The sequence below is a fragment of the Paroedura picta genome, chromosome 10, assembly GCF_049243985.1.
Source record: "Paroedura picta isolate Pp20150507F chromosome 10, Ppicta_v3.0, whole genome shotgun sequence".
In the NCBI taxonomy this organism is placed as follows: Eukaryota; Metazoa; Chordata; class Lepidosauria; order Squamata; family Gekkonidae; genus Paroedura; species Paroedura picta.
This window is the reverse complement of record NC_135378.1, coordinates 50,140,297-50,154,341: the sequence shown is the minus strand read 5'-3', so window position 1 is coordinate 50,154,341 and position 14,045 is coordinate 50,140,297. Positions and strand designations below refer to the sequence as shown.

The window sequence follows — 14,045 nt, the reverse complement described above, 5'->3', positions numbered from 1 at the left end:
CTGAAGATGACTTAAAGGGGAGGTGGTTTTGCCACTTCAGATGTTAAGTAAAATTTCTGTCTTCACAATGAATAAAAGCTGTGCTGATTATGCACTAATAGTCTGTAAGATGTCCTTGATAGTTGGTAGCGCTTCCCGGTATCCCAGCCCAGTCTTTGTTTGCACAGATTGTACTCTATGAAATTCAACCAGTCATATCCATATTCTTGCAGATGGCTGCAGATTTTAATTGGCAAGTATAAGAGACTGAAATTTTCTGAAATAACTGTGACTACAGTTGGAGTAAATATACAGCTTTTCAAGAAATCATAGGTGACATAAAATACTTCAAATTTATACAGCATGAGAAATTAAACACTTCTAACTGATCTCATGTCAAATATGAGTGCTATGAAATATTGGTTATAAATAGCAATGTCACCCTATTAAATTATCAGCAGGGACTAAACTGTGACAATTCTGAAAGGTTCACTACTGTAATAAGTACTGCTAGACTTTGAGAAAGACTTTGAAGTGCCAGTACATGCTAGGTATGTTGTTGGCATAGTGTTTCCCATAAGCATCTGTCCAGCCCACAAAGTATCCAAAGATTAGAAAAGAATAATATCTTCTAATAAGTTCCCTTCAGCTTTTAGATACATCACAGTGTAAATTAGACTCTAGCATTCAGTTTTATATGTGTGGGATTTTTCTGTTAAAAATTACAGATTTTGTATCTCTGTAATCTTGGAGTTGCTTACAACATTTTTCTCCCAGCCTGATTGACCTGCCATGTCAGTGCCTGCCCAGGAGAACTATGTTTCAGATAGACAAGTGTAGCAAGGTAAAGTATATGGTAGGCTTCTCGTGTGCCCTAGTTTATGAACACCTATTTCTCCCTCCCCCTGGCATGTGAGCAGCCAGACTCAGTTGTACCAGGTTCTAAGATAACATAACATTCTAAATCTATGGGTTTCTGTTGCTTAGAAATGATCTAATCTTTGGTTTTTACTAATTTCTGTTATATTTCCTAAATTTATCACAGGGCAGGAGACGTTTTGTCCTAATCCCCATTTGAAAAGTGTCAGAAACGGGCCTTACTAGGAATTATATCTGGATTAATATTTACAGTTGGTAAATTACTACAGATGAGCATGAACATTTGAAGGATAGGAAGTTATAATCTCAGTGTGTAGATACTGAGACAAATTATGTTCATTCCCAGGCTCCCTAGCATTAGAATCACTATGCGTGTTGGAGTTTCTATTCATAGGTGTGTTCCAAACAAGTCACTCAAGTGGAATTCAGTCATAGGAATAAAATGCAACTAACAAATTATAATATGCAATGGAGTCCCAACTCATGGTCTTATGCCAGTTCATATACTACTTGATTATTCAAAATATGCTGATGGATCTTCTATTTGTGCCAGTAAAGGGGGGGGGGGACAGGAAATAGAAGGAAAGATGTTCACTGCTCAGTATAGAATTATGACCCTTGGTAGCTTATATTTTCTAGTTTAGAGAGAGGAATGTGGAGGATTGCTTTCCTGAACATGGAAGAGAGAGGATAGGAGCCTATCATAAAATTAGATTGCTGAAGGCTTCTGCATCTGAGTTTATAGTATGTTATTTTATAGCATGACTCAATTTTATTTCAGCAGAACAATTAACAGTATCGATTTCAGCAGTTTCATAGTCATAGACTATGAGCAGCATTTGTCTGGGAATGCATGTGTGATGTTGTATTTTAGAAATCTCTGTTCCATACATTCTGAACTTTTTTGCCAGGTAGCTTGTAGATGTGCTGCTGTTTTTAGCTGGTGATGCTTTCTACAAGCGTTCCTTGCTCTCCTACTAGAGATGCCACTTCTTCCAGTGAAGCCTGCATACCCCTGCATTGTATCCCCTATTCAGACTGAGTTGCTGAATGCTGAAATGCTAGCCTTTTTGGAGTACAAAGTTTACTTTCAGATTAGATTCAAAGTAGAAATGTCAACTGTTGAAACTTTAAAAAAATATCAAATGTGTATGTCTTCATTTCAGGTCACCAAGAAAGCAAACTGCCCTTATCCATTTTGAGATATACTTTGAGATTTATGTTTTCAGAGTAGTGCCCAATTTTTTTCTTTTCTCGGGGGAGGTAACAAGTAAATGATTTGGAGGCTACCTATATAGGAAATTTCAAGATAATTTTAAATTTAAATAAGCAAAATCCTCTGAACTTTCACCTTAAAGATGTGTGCCTTAAAATATAACTCTTCAGACCTAAAGAAAGTAATGTGTACAAAAAAGAGTTATCTGTTCTCCAAAATATCCCACCAGCTTGTCATGTAAATATTAGTCTTTTAAAAATATTTTTATTTTTTATTTATTCAAGTCAAGATGGTTCCCAAAAGCAGGATAAAGCGATCAATAAAACGGCATCAAAATATGAAAATTAACAGTTAAATTATCAGCAGTCTAGGCTTGCAGATGATTATAGTGCTTAACAAATTGCTCACTGCCTCACAGTCACAAGGCATTGCCAATATTGTGGGTTGGAATGCCCGTTATAAGCTTCAGCATGCCACTTCCTGTGCCTTGTTTGCTTCCAGAAATGTTTTTTGAATGATTCCTTTAACTGAGAAGAATGCCAGAGTACATTTTGATTGGTGACAGGAGGGAGCTAGCTCACTGAAAGCTCTTCACTTATCTGCAATCTTTTGGCATTATACTGAACCATGGAAAATAGTGAGGAGCAAAGAAAAAAATATTTCCAAGACAGTAATGTGTCCCAGCAATGTATCAACAAACATCTACCAGTGTACTCCTCAAGCAGCACAGCTCCATACCTTTTCCTAGCTCTGTTTTCTCTTAACCAGCAACACCAGGGACTTAACCTGGCACTTCAGAGGTGTGCTACATAACTGATTGATAGTCCATGCCCTAAAATAAGCAAAATACTACAAAATAGCAAGGTGCTGTGGAACTACTGTGACTACAAATTGGGGTTTCATGGAGGAAGATGGTTAAGGGAAGGCTTCATGTAGTACATCCATGACACTGTAGAGATTTGTGTATAGGCTTATTTTTATGCTATCATTCCTCCAAGTAGCTCAGAATGTCAGGCATGGGTCTCGATTCCTCATTTTATCTTCACAGCAGTGCTTTGAGGTCAGCTAATTTGGTAACCAGCTATTGGTCCAAGGTTATATAGAGAACGTCATGGCTGATCTGAACCTGGATCTCCCAGGGTCTAGTTGATAACTAACCACTATACTACACTGTCTCTGTTTGGTGGTGATAGCAGACTCATAGAAATAGTTAGGGCCTGATGTCATGGGCAATAGTTATTTATTTATTTAAAATATGTTTTCTTTTCTTTTGAGAATCTCAGAACCAAAGGCAGGTAACAATACAAAACAGTTTAATTAAAAAGATATTAAAACAGATATTAAAAATACCATATGCCCCAATGTTTAAGTTATTTTTCCTTTACCCAGGTTCAGGTTATCCCCAAAGCTCTCTGAATAGCTCTGTTTTGCAGCCTCACCAAAAAGCCAGGAGGTGATGAGCTATTCTGGTTTCTTCTAGAATGCTGATCCAGAGGCATGGGACAACCACTGCAAAGCCTAGAGCCCTGATTGTTGCCAAATGTACCTTAGACACGCTGTTATATAGGGACATAGAAGGGAGATGGTCCTTCAAGTATGTAGATCATGAAGGACTGTAATGGTGAGCACCAACAGCTTGAATTGGACCTGGAAACTAACTGATAGCCATTGAAGGGACCTCAAAATAGGAGTGACAACATCCCTTCTGCTAGCCCCAGATAACAAACATTTTGTACCTGATGCAGTTTAAAATTGTTTTCAAGGGCAGCCACACGCAGACTGTATTATAGTAATCTAGCTTCAAGGTTACTAAAGCTTGGGTCAGATGACCAAATCATGTGCCTGCAGATAAGGAGCTAGGCTTCTGGCTAGATGTAGCTGAGGGGGAGGGGATTTTCACTGTCATAGTGAAAATAATGATTTCAACTGGTGACCAGGTACTAGCAAGATCCTTAAAGTCTTAATATAGGCTTTTAATATAAGCCACATACCATTGATGGTAGGAAGACCAATCCTATTTAGTAGTGCATTTAGGCCATTACTTCAAGAAGTAGAAGTTTTGGTGCAAGTTGAATGTGTGTAATTTGGGGTGCTATATGTCACAAAATTGCCCTTCACTTCGTGTTCCATCCTATTTGCCTAGGTTTATAATATTGCCTTTTTGTCAGTACTGTGGAACCACCCATTTTGGCTTTCTAAATGTAATTCCATTAAGTCCTTTTGAGGTTTATATACAAGTTTTTTTCTCAGTGTTGCTTTATTATAGACTGTCTGCATAAAGCTATAGTACTACAAGTGAATATATACATCTAAATAAAGTCAGTATAACAATGACATTGCCTAGGTGTGCTACCTGAGTGCTATCATCAGATGTTCTAATTATTTGAACAGTGTATTTATCCAACCTACTTCACATACAGTTCTGCTTCCCAGCTTTTAGTTCCAAATGCCCAGACGACTGAAAATTGGTAAGGTAATAGAAGTAGTAGTAAACAATGAGAAACTGCAGCCACAACACTGCTTTCTTTTTCACATCTCTTTTACTTAGATGTGTCACAAGACTGCCAGAGTACATATTGGCTTATAGAAGAAAAGAAGTATTATCTAAAGTTGTATTTATTTAATGTGTAATCCAATCAGTTGTAAAAACTGAGGCAGCTATTCAGTGTTACATCAACTTGAAATAGCAACACCTCACCTAGTCCAAGCAACTCAGTTGCTTTTATCTAACCGTGTAAATCAAAAGAAGTTGCTCCAAGTTTTCTTAAGAGGGAGCTACAAACGCTACCAGGTTACCCCTCCCATTTGTTCCTGCAGGAATCAGTATGCCCTCAAAGCAGCACAATGGAGGTCTGTTGTGAGAAGGGAAAGTAGGTGGAAACTGGGGCGCCATATATCACTAAGAAAACTTCAGTCTTCAGAATATGGTTATATGCAGGCCATTGTTCCTCATTATAAATTTGAGATTTTTTATCTCTGTACTACTTACTTTAAATGCTTACATGGGAGACTGGCCAGAAAATGGAAGGAGGCATGACTTTAATGTTAGTATAGTTGAATATGCAGCAGACAAAGCCTCTCTTGACAATTCAGGTTTGGTTTTTTTTTTTTCAGTTAAGCAACAGTTTAGGAAACGTTGACTTGAAAACAGCCTACTGTTTTCTATACAGCTATCAGTTTATGGTCACTTGTTTCTCAAATTATCCAAGATCTATAAGTGATTTGTTAGTATTATCTGTGTTGCTAATTATACCAATAATATTATCATGAGCACTTTTAGAGTAGTTCCATTGTTGTTTTGTATATGGTAGATATATGTCAGTGTGAATGTGGCCTGCTTCCTAATTTGGCCAAAGTCACATTTAAAATAGGCTGAGCAATGGGGAAAAACTTTCCTTCTGCTGCTTTGCTAGCAGATATGTTGGTTTAGGGCAGGAGTGGCCAAACTGTGGCTATCCAGAGGTCTATGAAGTACAGTTCTCATGAGCCCCTGGAGAGCCACAGTTTGGCCACCCCTGGTTTAGGGACTTAAGATCATCCCCAGTTTGGGCAGTGACAAAGAATTCTGTATACATATGCACAAAAGAGATAGAGCTATCACTCTGTGTCTGATTCTCAAGGCAGGAGTCTCAAGCTGTTTTGCGTATGAGTTTGGAGCAGCAGTGGAGTGTTATAGACGTACACAGGGATAGTATTTGTGTTCTCCTACCAATGCCTCTTCATTGTGCCATAAGCACTGGTGATCACACAACCTGGCAACCTCCCTTTCAGTTATGGGGCACCATGGTTCAGATGTGAACTAGAAAAAAACTCCCCAGTTAAATGTCTGAAGGGGGGGCAGATGTAGAATTTAGTTCTGCTCCACACATAATTAATTGGCCATAAATGAAGCATCCACAACAGATGCTACATCCAGACCACACTTCTTTCTTTGGGCTGGTTCAAAAGAGAAAGCTCCAGGATCCGCACAAGTCATTCTGTGAAAGAACATGACTTCACATGGAAGCTCTCCAAAATGTAGATGCATCTAGCTGTCTACACAGGGAAATAACCCTGTATGGAAGCAGTTTGGGCATCCAGCAGTAAATAATCCAAAGAGAAAATAAATTCCTCCAAAACTAATGCATCACACCTACACAAACATGAGTGGTTAGGTGTCAGTCAAAGTGTACTTGGGGACACATCCTGGGCCTAATTATAGGGCCAGTGGTTTGATCATTCTCTCTCTAGGCTTGGTAAGATAGGAACAGGTGTTGTGAAGCATACAGGTAGACCATCTTGGCTGAAGGAAGGGTGGTCCAGGGTCCTTGGAAGAGGGGGCATACATAATTGGAAAGGAGTTGTGCTTAGTATCACCTCACAGAGCTGCACTTTGGGCAGAAAATGGAAACCCAGTTTAAATCTGTTTGAATGCAGTATCTGTAATGAAGAAATGTTAATGTGCACACAGTTCTTTCTGTTCTAAGGGTGGTAACATGGCAGAATTCTTTTGCAGATTAATGCCTTAATTGCTGAGAGGCCTTGATGAACGAGCTGATGACTTGATACTAGGCAGAGCTCTATGTCTCTCTGGGGTTGTGGTTGTCCTCATTGTGTTTAATGAGATTAGATGCAATTCCTATACTGTTTATTTTGAGTCTTCTGTTCATAGCCAGACACTCTGTTTTTTCACTTCATGTAATTAGTAGACAGAAGCAGATTCTGTGTTGAAGTGGAGAGTGAAACAAAAATGAGCAACATCAGTATCTTTTCATACGCACACTGCTTGTTCATCATCGATCTTCTGTGAGGGGAAAACAGTGGTCATGGGTGACTTCAGTTACCCAGATATCTGTTTGAAGACCAACTCTGCTAAAAATGCAAACTCCGTTACATTCTTAATTTGTCTTGCTGACAGCTTCATTTCCCAGAAAGTAGAGAGGGGAAGCAGGGGCTCTGCTATTTTAGACTTGATTCTCATCAATAGGGAAGAACTGGTAGATGAGGTGGAAGTAGTGGGCACACTTGGTAGCAGTAACCATGTGCTTTTGGAATTATTTCATATGATATGATTTAACAGTCATGTGGGTTCCCCAGTAGATCACTTGCTGCTGGTAAGTAATTGCTTTTGTTTGTATTTTGAGTAAAAATTAATACAGGATTTGCCTTTGTTGTTTATACACTTATATCTCTGGTAACTGGCATTACATTATATGGCACACATGGCCCAGCCCAACAAAATAACATTTGTGTCAGATCTGGCCATTGTAGCAAATGAGTTTGATACTCATTTCAGAACCTGTCCACCTTACTGAAAAACACATTTATGTTCTCACATTAGTGGCCGTTGATTCCTCATGTGCTCTGCTGGGGCTATGTTGAACGGGTACACTCAGAAGAGTGATGGTTCCATAGGAATGGAAAAATAAATATCAGTGGAACACTTGTGGGATGACTTCTGTTTTAATACTGTGTTACTTGTCTCCACCTTTAACCTTGCCTGTCTTTTTCTAACAGGTCAAGGTACTGCATAATCAGCTTGTTCTGTTCCACAATGCTGTTGCAGCATACTTTGCAGGGAATCAGAAGCAGCTTGAACAGACACTTAAACTGTTCCATATCAAATTGAAAACACCTGGAGCAGATGCACCATCTTGGCTTGAAGAGCAGCAATAAGCCCTGACATGAAGATCCATGGTAATCTTAGAATCTGGAGGATCAAGGAACTTGGATAAAGAGGACCTTTCACGCGCAAGCGGCTTTAATTTTTTCCCCCTTGATAAAGAATACTTCAGTAATTGAGGGGGAGGGGTGAATTTAATGTAACCAAATGCAATTTGTCATTTCAAAAACAAATCTTTTTTACATGAGGGTGATGGTTATTTCTGTAGTAGGGAAATAATAGAAATTTGCACTGGTATGTTTGTGGTCTCTGGTAGAAATATCGAAAGGCAGAGGATCCTGGTTTGTATCAACATCTGATATTTTATATAAATATATTAGACTTCTCTAAATATCCTTTTTCATGTAATTGTGTTTTGAAAAAAATATTTTCCATAATAATAATATAATGCCGTTATGCAGCATCCACATACTATCAACTGCCTGGCTGATATGTGGAATTGCAGCAAATACCATTTTAAAAGATAGATCTTGCCATTGTGTATTCAGGAACACTAAATGTAGATTTCTTTTTTTACCTTCTTGGTCTAAAATGTTGAACACAAAGTTTAGCATTGTAATGTTGACCTGCCAGGGAAGTAGACTTTTTCCATACTAACTCAATTTTTATCTTTCTATTTAAAAATACCATAGTTGCCTTAAATTCAGAAGTGCCTTTTCTAGATTTTCTTCAACACCAGTGTGAATAATCTGTAGGAAGTCTTCGTTGGTTTTCTTTAAAAAAAATGAAATACAGACTAAGGCCAGTCTGAGACATATGTGTTTGTTTGAACAGTAGACCTTGTCACAGTGGGTAATGTGACTTATTCTGTTCCTTTTTTTCAGTCAGTGGTATAACCCTTATTAAATGTACAATTCTGTTTACTCTTATAGGCTTTAAAAATTATTCTTTTGGAGCATTCTCATTTGCACATGTTCTACTACTCTTTGTGTTTATATGATGAATTACTTAAAATAACTTATCACAGCTATATGGATTGTATAATGATGTATTATATGTTGAAATAGATTCTGTTGCTTCATAAAATGACTGTGTTCAGTCTTAATGTAAAATGTGTATCAGTTACATTTAAAATCATTCCTTCTTATTTTGCTGTCTCAGATTTTTATTATTTTTTTGCTGTTTAGGTTTTTCTCTTATAATAATGTTACCGTTCCTTAGAATACATCTTTTTTGTTAACCTTGTATTCATACTAAAGGTGTTTGCTGCAGTTTGTTTCCTTGACTTTATTGAATCTGTACATTAAAACCATCCCCATATCATCTTTTCCTATCTAGTAGCTCTTAGAACTGTATTGGTTTCACTCTAGGAAACAAAGGTTAAAAGGTACAGAGAGAAGTTTGCTATGTAAGACTGTCTCCCTTTTTCTGTAGTGGCCCTAATGACTAAGAGATGAAGTCAGAGTCCCCAAGTAAGTATGAAAATCACTGGAAATTTGTCCCTTTCCATGCATTTGCCCACTTCCTTATCAACAGTACTTCAGACACCTATGAAAGCCGATAAACAAAATTGAGAGGGGAGGAGGTGCTCTGAAGTGAGTTTTAGTTACAACTGTTGAAGGATGATACAGATTAGCAGTATGTAAATAACAATTGTGTTATGTAGTCTTCATTGACAAGCACTTTGTACACTATTAATGGTGAAGTGCAGTTAATAGCTGGACTAAAGTTTTGTGAATGTATTTTTACTTTTGTATTTATTTATAAAATTTGTACTCCACAATTCCCTCGGCAAGTGATAGAGTGGCTTACAACAAATGCAATGTAATGAACAATCTTGAAAGCAGTAATTTAAAAGCAACTATATAAATCTTCTAACAATCTTAATGGATCCTCAAAGAACAGACAGAGCAAATAACCAGCGTCTATATTTTGAAAAAAATTGGAAGACTGTGCTCAGTAAGATTGAAAATTATTTAAACAAATTCTAAGGTATAAGCCACTGATGAAGCTGAATGCAGAAAATGGGAGATTCTGTACCTAGGACCAGTTTTGGCTTTACTGAATAAGCTAGAAAAATAAACGATGCCCAGGTCAATCATCTTTTTCTTTTGCTGGGCTCTCTCCAAGGTTGACCAACTTTCTTTTCGGTCCTAATGGTGCCACTGGACTCAAACTTTATTCTATTACTTCTGACCAATATGGCTACTCACTTGAATCTAAAAGCCTGTTGGAAGAGCTCTGTCATGTAAACCTTGCAGAAACTAACAAGATCCACAGGGCATGTGTGTTCTCTAATAAAGCGTTCCACCAGGATGGGGCCACTACAGAGAAGGCCCTCAGCCTGATAGAGGAGAGGCAAGCATAAAATTTAACATTCATTGTAATTTATTTACCTTGAACTACAGCTTTTTTTTTTGTTCCAGAAAGTACATGCCAGTATTCTAAGAACAACTCAACAACCTCCCATTGCCCAGGGGATGTTGGATTTCAGTTTCTTGAACATCAGCCTCCATGCTGTGTAGGGGAAGCTAATTTTGAATCTGAGGGGGAGTGTACAAAAGAACTGAGTGTTGCCTACTGAGAACTGCATCATATGGCAAGAACAAAAAATCACAATAAAACCCACAAACCAAGTGAAAAACCTTTTTGTGCAAGGTTTGTATTCACCATATTTTTATGTCAGCATGTTCATTTGTACAGTACCAGTTATAAGGAAGAGACAAGTTTCCACAGAGTGAATATTCCTATTGATTAGCAACAATTACACTGTGTTTTTATTCCTGCTTAAGAAACTAGGATTTAAACAGAAATAGATTTCTTCTTATGAGCTCAACTCTACAACTTCTTGGAATCACTGGCAGCTGTAGGGCAGCCAGGGTAGCTGCCTCGGACTCCATTCTGAGGGAAGCCACATGGGGTGGTCTCCCTGACACCTGTGCCATTGCCCTCTCTGGTGCAGCAGACACTTGAGAGGCAATAGACAGAGTGCCATCCCCCTAATGTGGCGACTGAGTCAAGGGGCGGGATGGAGCAGGTACTTTGCAGTCCCCTCTAGCCTTCCATGTCCCAGTCTCTCCTTGATGGTAGAGAGGGTATGCACAGCGAACTGCCCTCATTGGCTGGCTGGCATGCTAGGCTAGAGCTGTACAGGGAAAAGGGCAGTATGCATGCACAAGCATACCACATATTCCTTCTTGCCCACAGTCCATGCCACAAGTGGCCTCATGCTGCATGCTGTCCATGACTGTCACAATCGTAGCAACCAACTCACAGGTGTAACTGAGGTGTATGATGAGATAAAGCAGATGTGAGGAAGGTACCATCCTTGACTTTTGGCAAGGGGCCCAGAATCACTAAGACAGCCTCTATTTGGAATATCTTTTATCTTGTGCATTCCTGAAATATGTGACTGGTCTGGATTAAATTAGGAGTGGTGATGGGATTAAATGAAACGCAGTGAATCCAAAGCAAATAAACTTTGTCTCTGTTGAAACCATTCTTCAGTATCAGTGCCCATGTCCTGAACTTCAACACACCTTCTCTTTCCAAACTTCTTAGGGTTACACTTTCCCTTGTCCTCTGCTAGATATCTTATTTTGTCTTATTTCCAGCACAAAACAAGGCTTATAAAAGCAGTTTTACATAATGCTCTGTAATTAAAATTCTCCCCTGAAAATGCTGAGAATGAGATATTTCTCCAGACATGAGAGAACGAGGCTGGCTGCTCTTTCCCTTCTCCCCTCTTCCTTTGCTGATGCACAGACTATCTTGGAAGAGAACTGCATCCAGACTAGATGGCAAAATTTTTGTCAGGATAGGAACATTTTTAATGGAGTCACAAATTCAGAGTGTGCCATGGCAACATTTTCCTGATGGAGTAGAAGGAAAGTAGAACAGCATCACTATGGTTAAAAGTTAAACAGCTGTCACTGTTTCATATAGTTTGGTAATACTGATGTGTGAGTCTGAATTGCTTTGAAGTTCACTCTTGGAACCACAGCCTGGAGCTGATAGCCCCAGGCTAGAATCTGGAAAACTCAGGTGTGAATCCCCACTCTGCCATGGAATCTTACTGGATGACCTTGGACCAGTCATGCACTCTCAGCCTAACTGACCTCACTGGGTTGTGAGGATACAGTAGAAGAGAGAAGATTTATGTAAGCCACTGTGGGTCCCTATTGGGGAGAAACTTGGGATGTAAATGAAGGAAATAAATTGTGATAGTGTGCCATGCAATCAGGAAAACAATAGTGCCCATGGGACATGATCTGGCACTCCTTAGCTTGAGAGTCCTGGTTCTTTTCAGGAAAAAAACAGGCAATTCACACTTGAAGTTCCCTCAAGATCTTCCAAGCATGGCTGGTGGAGGAGGGCAGGGGGTACCCAGGTAGACAAAACTTTGGAGGCCCTGGGAGACCAAGGATGTCAGTAGGTGTGATTTCGTTCTCTGTGATATTTCATTTGGGTGGTGTGAAGTGGCAGAAGAGAGGCTTATTTATATTTATATACCGCCATTCTCAAATGTCTCGTGGCAGCTTGGAGGGTGGCAGTGTGGTTCTTCACAGTCCTATCTCCCAAAAGATGGTTCTGAGTTATTAACAGGCCAAACGTAGTTTCTGCAGTGGCAATAAGAGTGTGCTAATTCCTACATTCATATTTGTTGGCAATTGCTATGATATAAAGTTATTATGGGACCAAAGCAAGCAGTAACTAGTTCACCATTTACTGCCCCTTAAACCACACAGTTTATTCCATTTCTTGTGCAACAAGCAAAACATTTTTGATTGAATGTAATGAATAAGGCAGTAGGTTGAGTAGAAAACTACAAAATTGCTGCAAAAATAAACAGCAGTTCTTAATAGGCTCCTTAACCCTTTACTTCACCAGGTCCACAAGGCCACACTTATGTACTCTTCTTGGATTAATCCAAAATTCCATCTTTAGTCTCCATAATCTATTAATTTATATTTTCAGTTAATCTAACACTGCTGTTAATACACGACTTGACTACAGCAGAAAGGGAAGAAGCATATTCAAAACCCTGTATGACCGTTACTCACTAGGAACTTCACTGCCTCAGCTTCTGTGCAGGAGCAGAAATTGGGGGTGGATGAGGTGCACCAGGCCAAATGCTCCCCCATGTGAGTGCAGGAAGAAGTGGAGCAACCTGCCACGACTAAAACTCCAGCCTGCAGCCCGACATGAAACCTCCAGTGTATAAACGGTCTATCTGAGAAACAAAGACAGAACTCTAAAGGCTGAAGATGCATACAGATCACTTTTTCCTTTAACATCAACAATACACAAACTTAATTTAGCTGGTGCCCTCTGATTTCATGGAATTCTAGAAGCACCATGCCATTTACAAAATGTCAGCATTTATGACTAGTAAAAGGTATGTGTTTTTACACTTTAAAATATGCAAAAATGTTTCTTTACAATCACATACCCTACCTTATTCAAAAGTTCAAGGCAGTTTACATTAGTAATAAATATAAAAACACAACCACCAAACATGAAAAAGAGTTCAGTACCCACATTAAAACTAGTAACAAATGAATTATTTCCGAGAAAATGACTTGCAGCTCTTCCAAATGCTGGTTATGAAGATGCATCCTGGATTTCTTCTGGCAATATGTTCTATAAAATTGTGATTACAGCTTCTCAGAGTATGTACAGCAGTCTATCAAAAAATTTCCAGGTAAAGTACATGGCCAGAATGGCCTGCAATTAAAATCTAACAAATGAAATCAGAAATATATGAATAAATCTGTCTAATTGAGGGGCAATCCACATCTGTGTATTCTTTTTGTCAGTATGGAATTGGTCAACAAAAGGAGTGTATGTTAGAATAGCAAGTACAGAAACTGATGTAACTGGGCTACCTTACTCAAGACACTCAGTTGGATTCTATTATTCTATTCCATTTACTGGTAAAGCCTCCTTTGATTTCACATAGCCTTCTGCTAGGAAAAATGTTTATATTGTATTATATTTGTGGCATGGAGTCACAGGATCCATCCCAATACTAGGTGGTAATATTTACATTGCCATTACCAGACTCCTTGCCAGGAAGCACTTATGAGCATATGAAACAGAAACACTCAAGTGTTGTCTGAAGTTTGGCTGTGGTCCTTCAGGGTCTTAGCAAAAGATCTTTCCTTGCATCACTGCTAAGTTGAGACCTTTGATTTGGAGAGGCCAGGGATTGAAGCTTGGTCCTGATACCTCTTGGAATGAGAGAGAAGCATGCAAACATGCTCAATTTTCATAACAATCATTAGTCTATATCCCCTATCACTGCAACTTCTGAATATGGATAGGAATGAACCGGCTTACAAATGTAACTTTGTGAAAAATTTTGGG

At 38.8% G+C, this 14,045-nt stretch overlaps 1 protein-coding gene across 5 annotated transcripts in view; it reads left to right on the top strand.

The window, feature by feature from the left end:
- The window catches only part of ARFIP1 (ARF interacting protein 1), a 43,955-nt gene extending 33,635 nt beyond the window's left edge, over positions 1 to 10,320 (top strand). For 4 of the 5 annotated variants that reach the window (XM_077300081.1, XM_077300078.1, XM_077300080.1 and 1 more), the window contains one exon: positions 7,571 to 8,947. In XM_077300081.1, the coding sequence (XP_077156196.1) occupies positions 7,571 to 7,729 (159 nt within the window). In that variant the 3' untranslated portion in view covers positions 7,730 to 8,947. Of the gene's footprint in view, positions 1 to 7,570; positions 8,948 to 9,110; positions 9,149 to 10,102 lie in introns of those variants that run through there. The other variant, XR_013224736.1, reaches the window with a different exon arrangement.
- Positions 10,321 to 14,045: the final 3,725 nt, after the last annotated feature.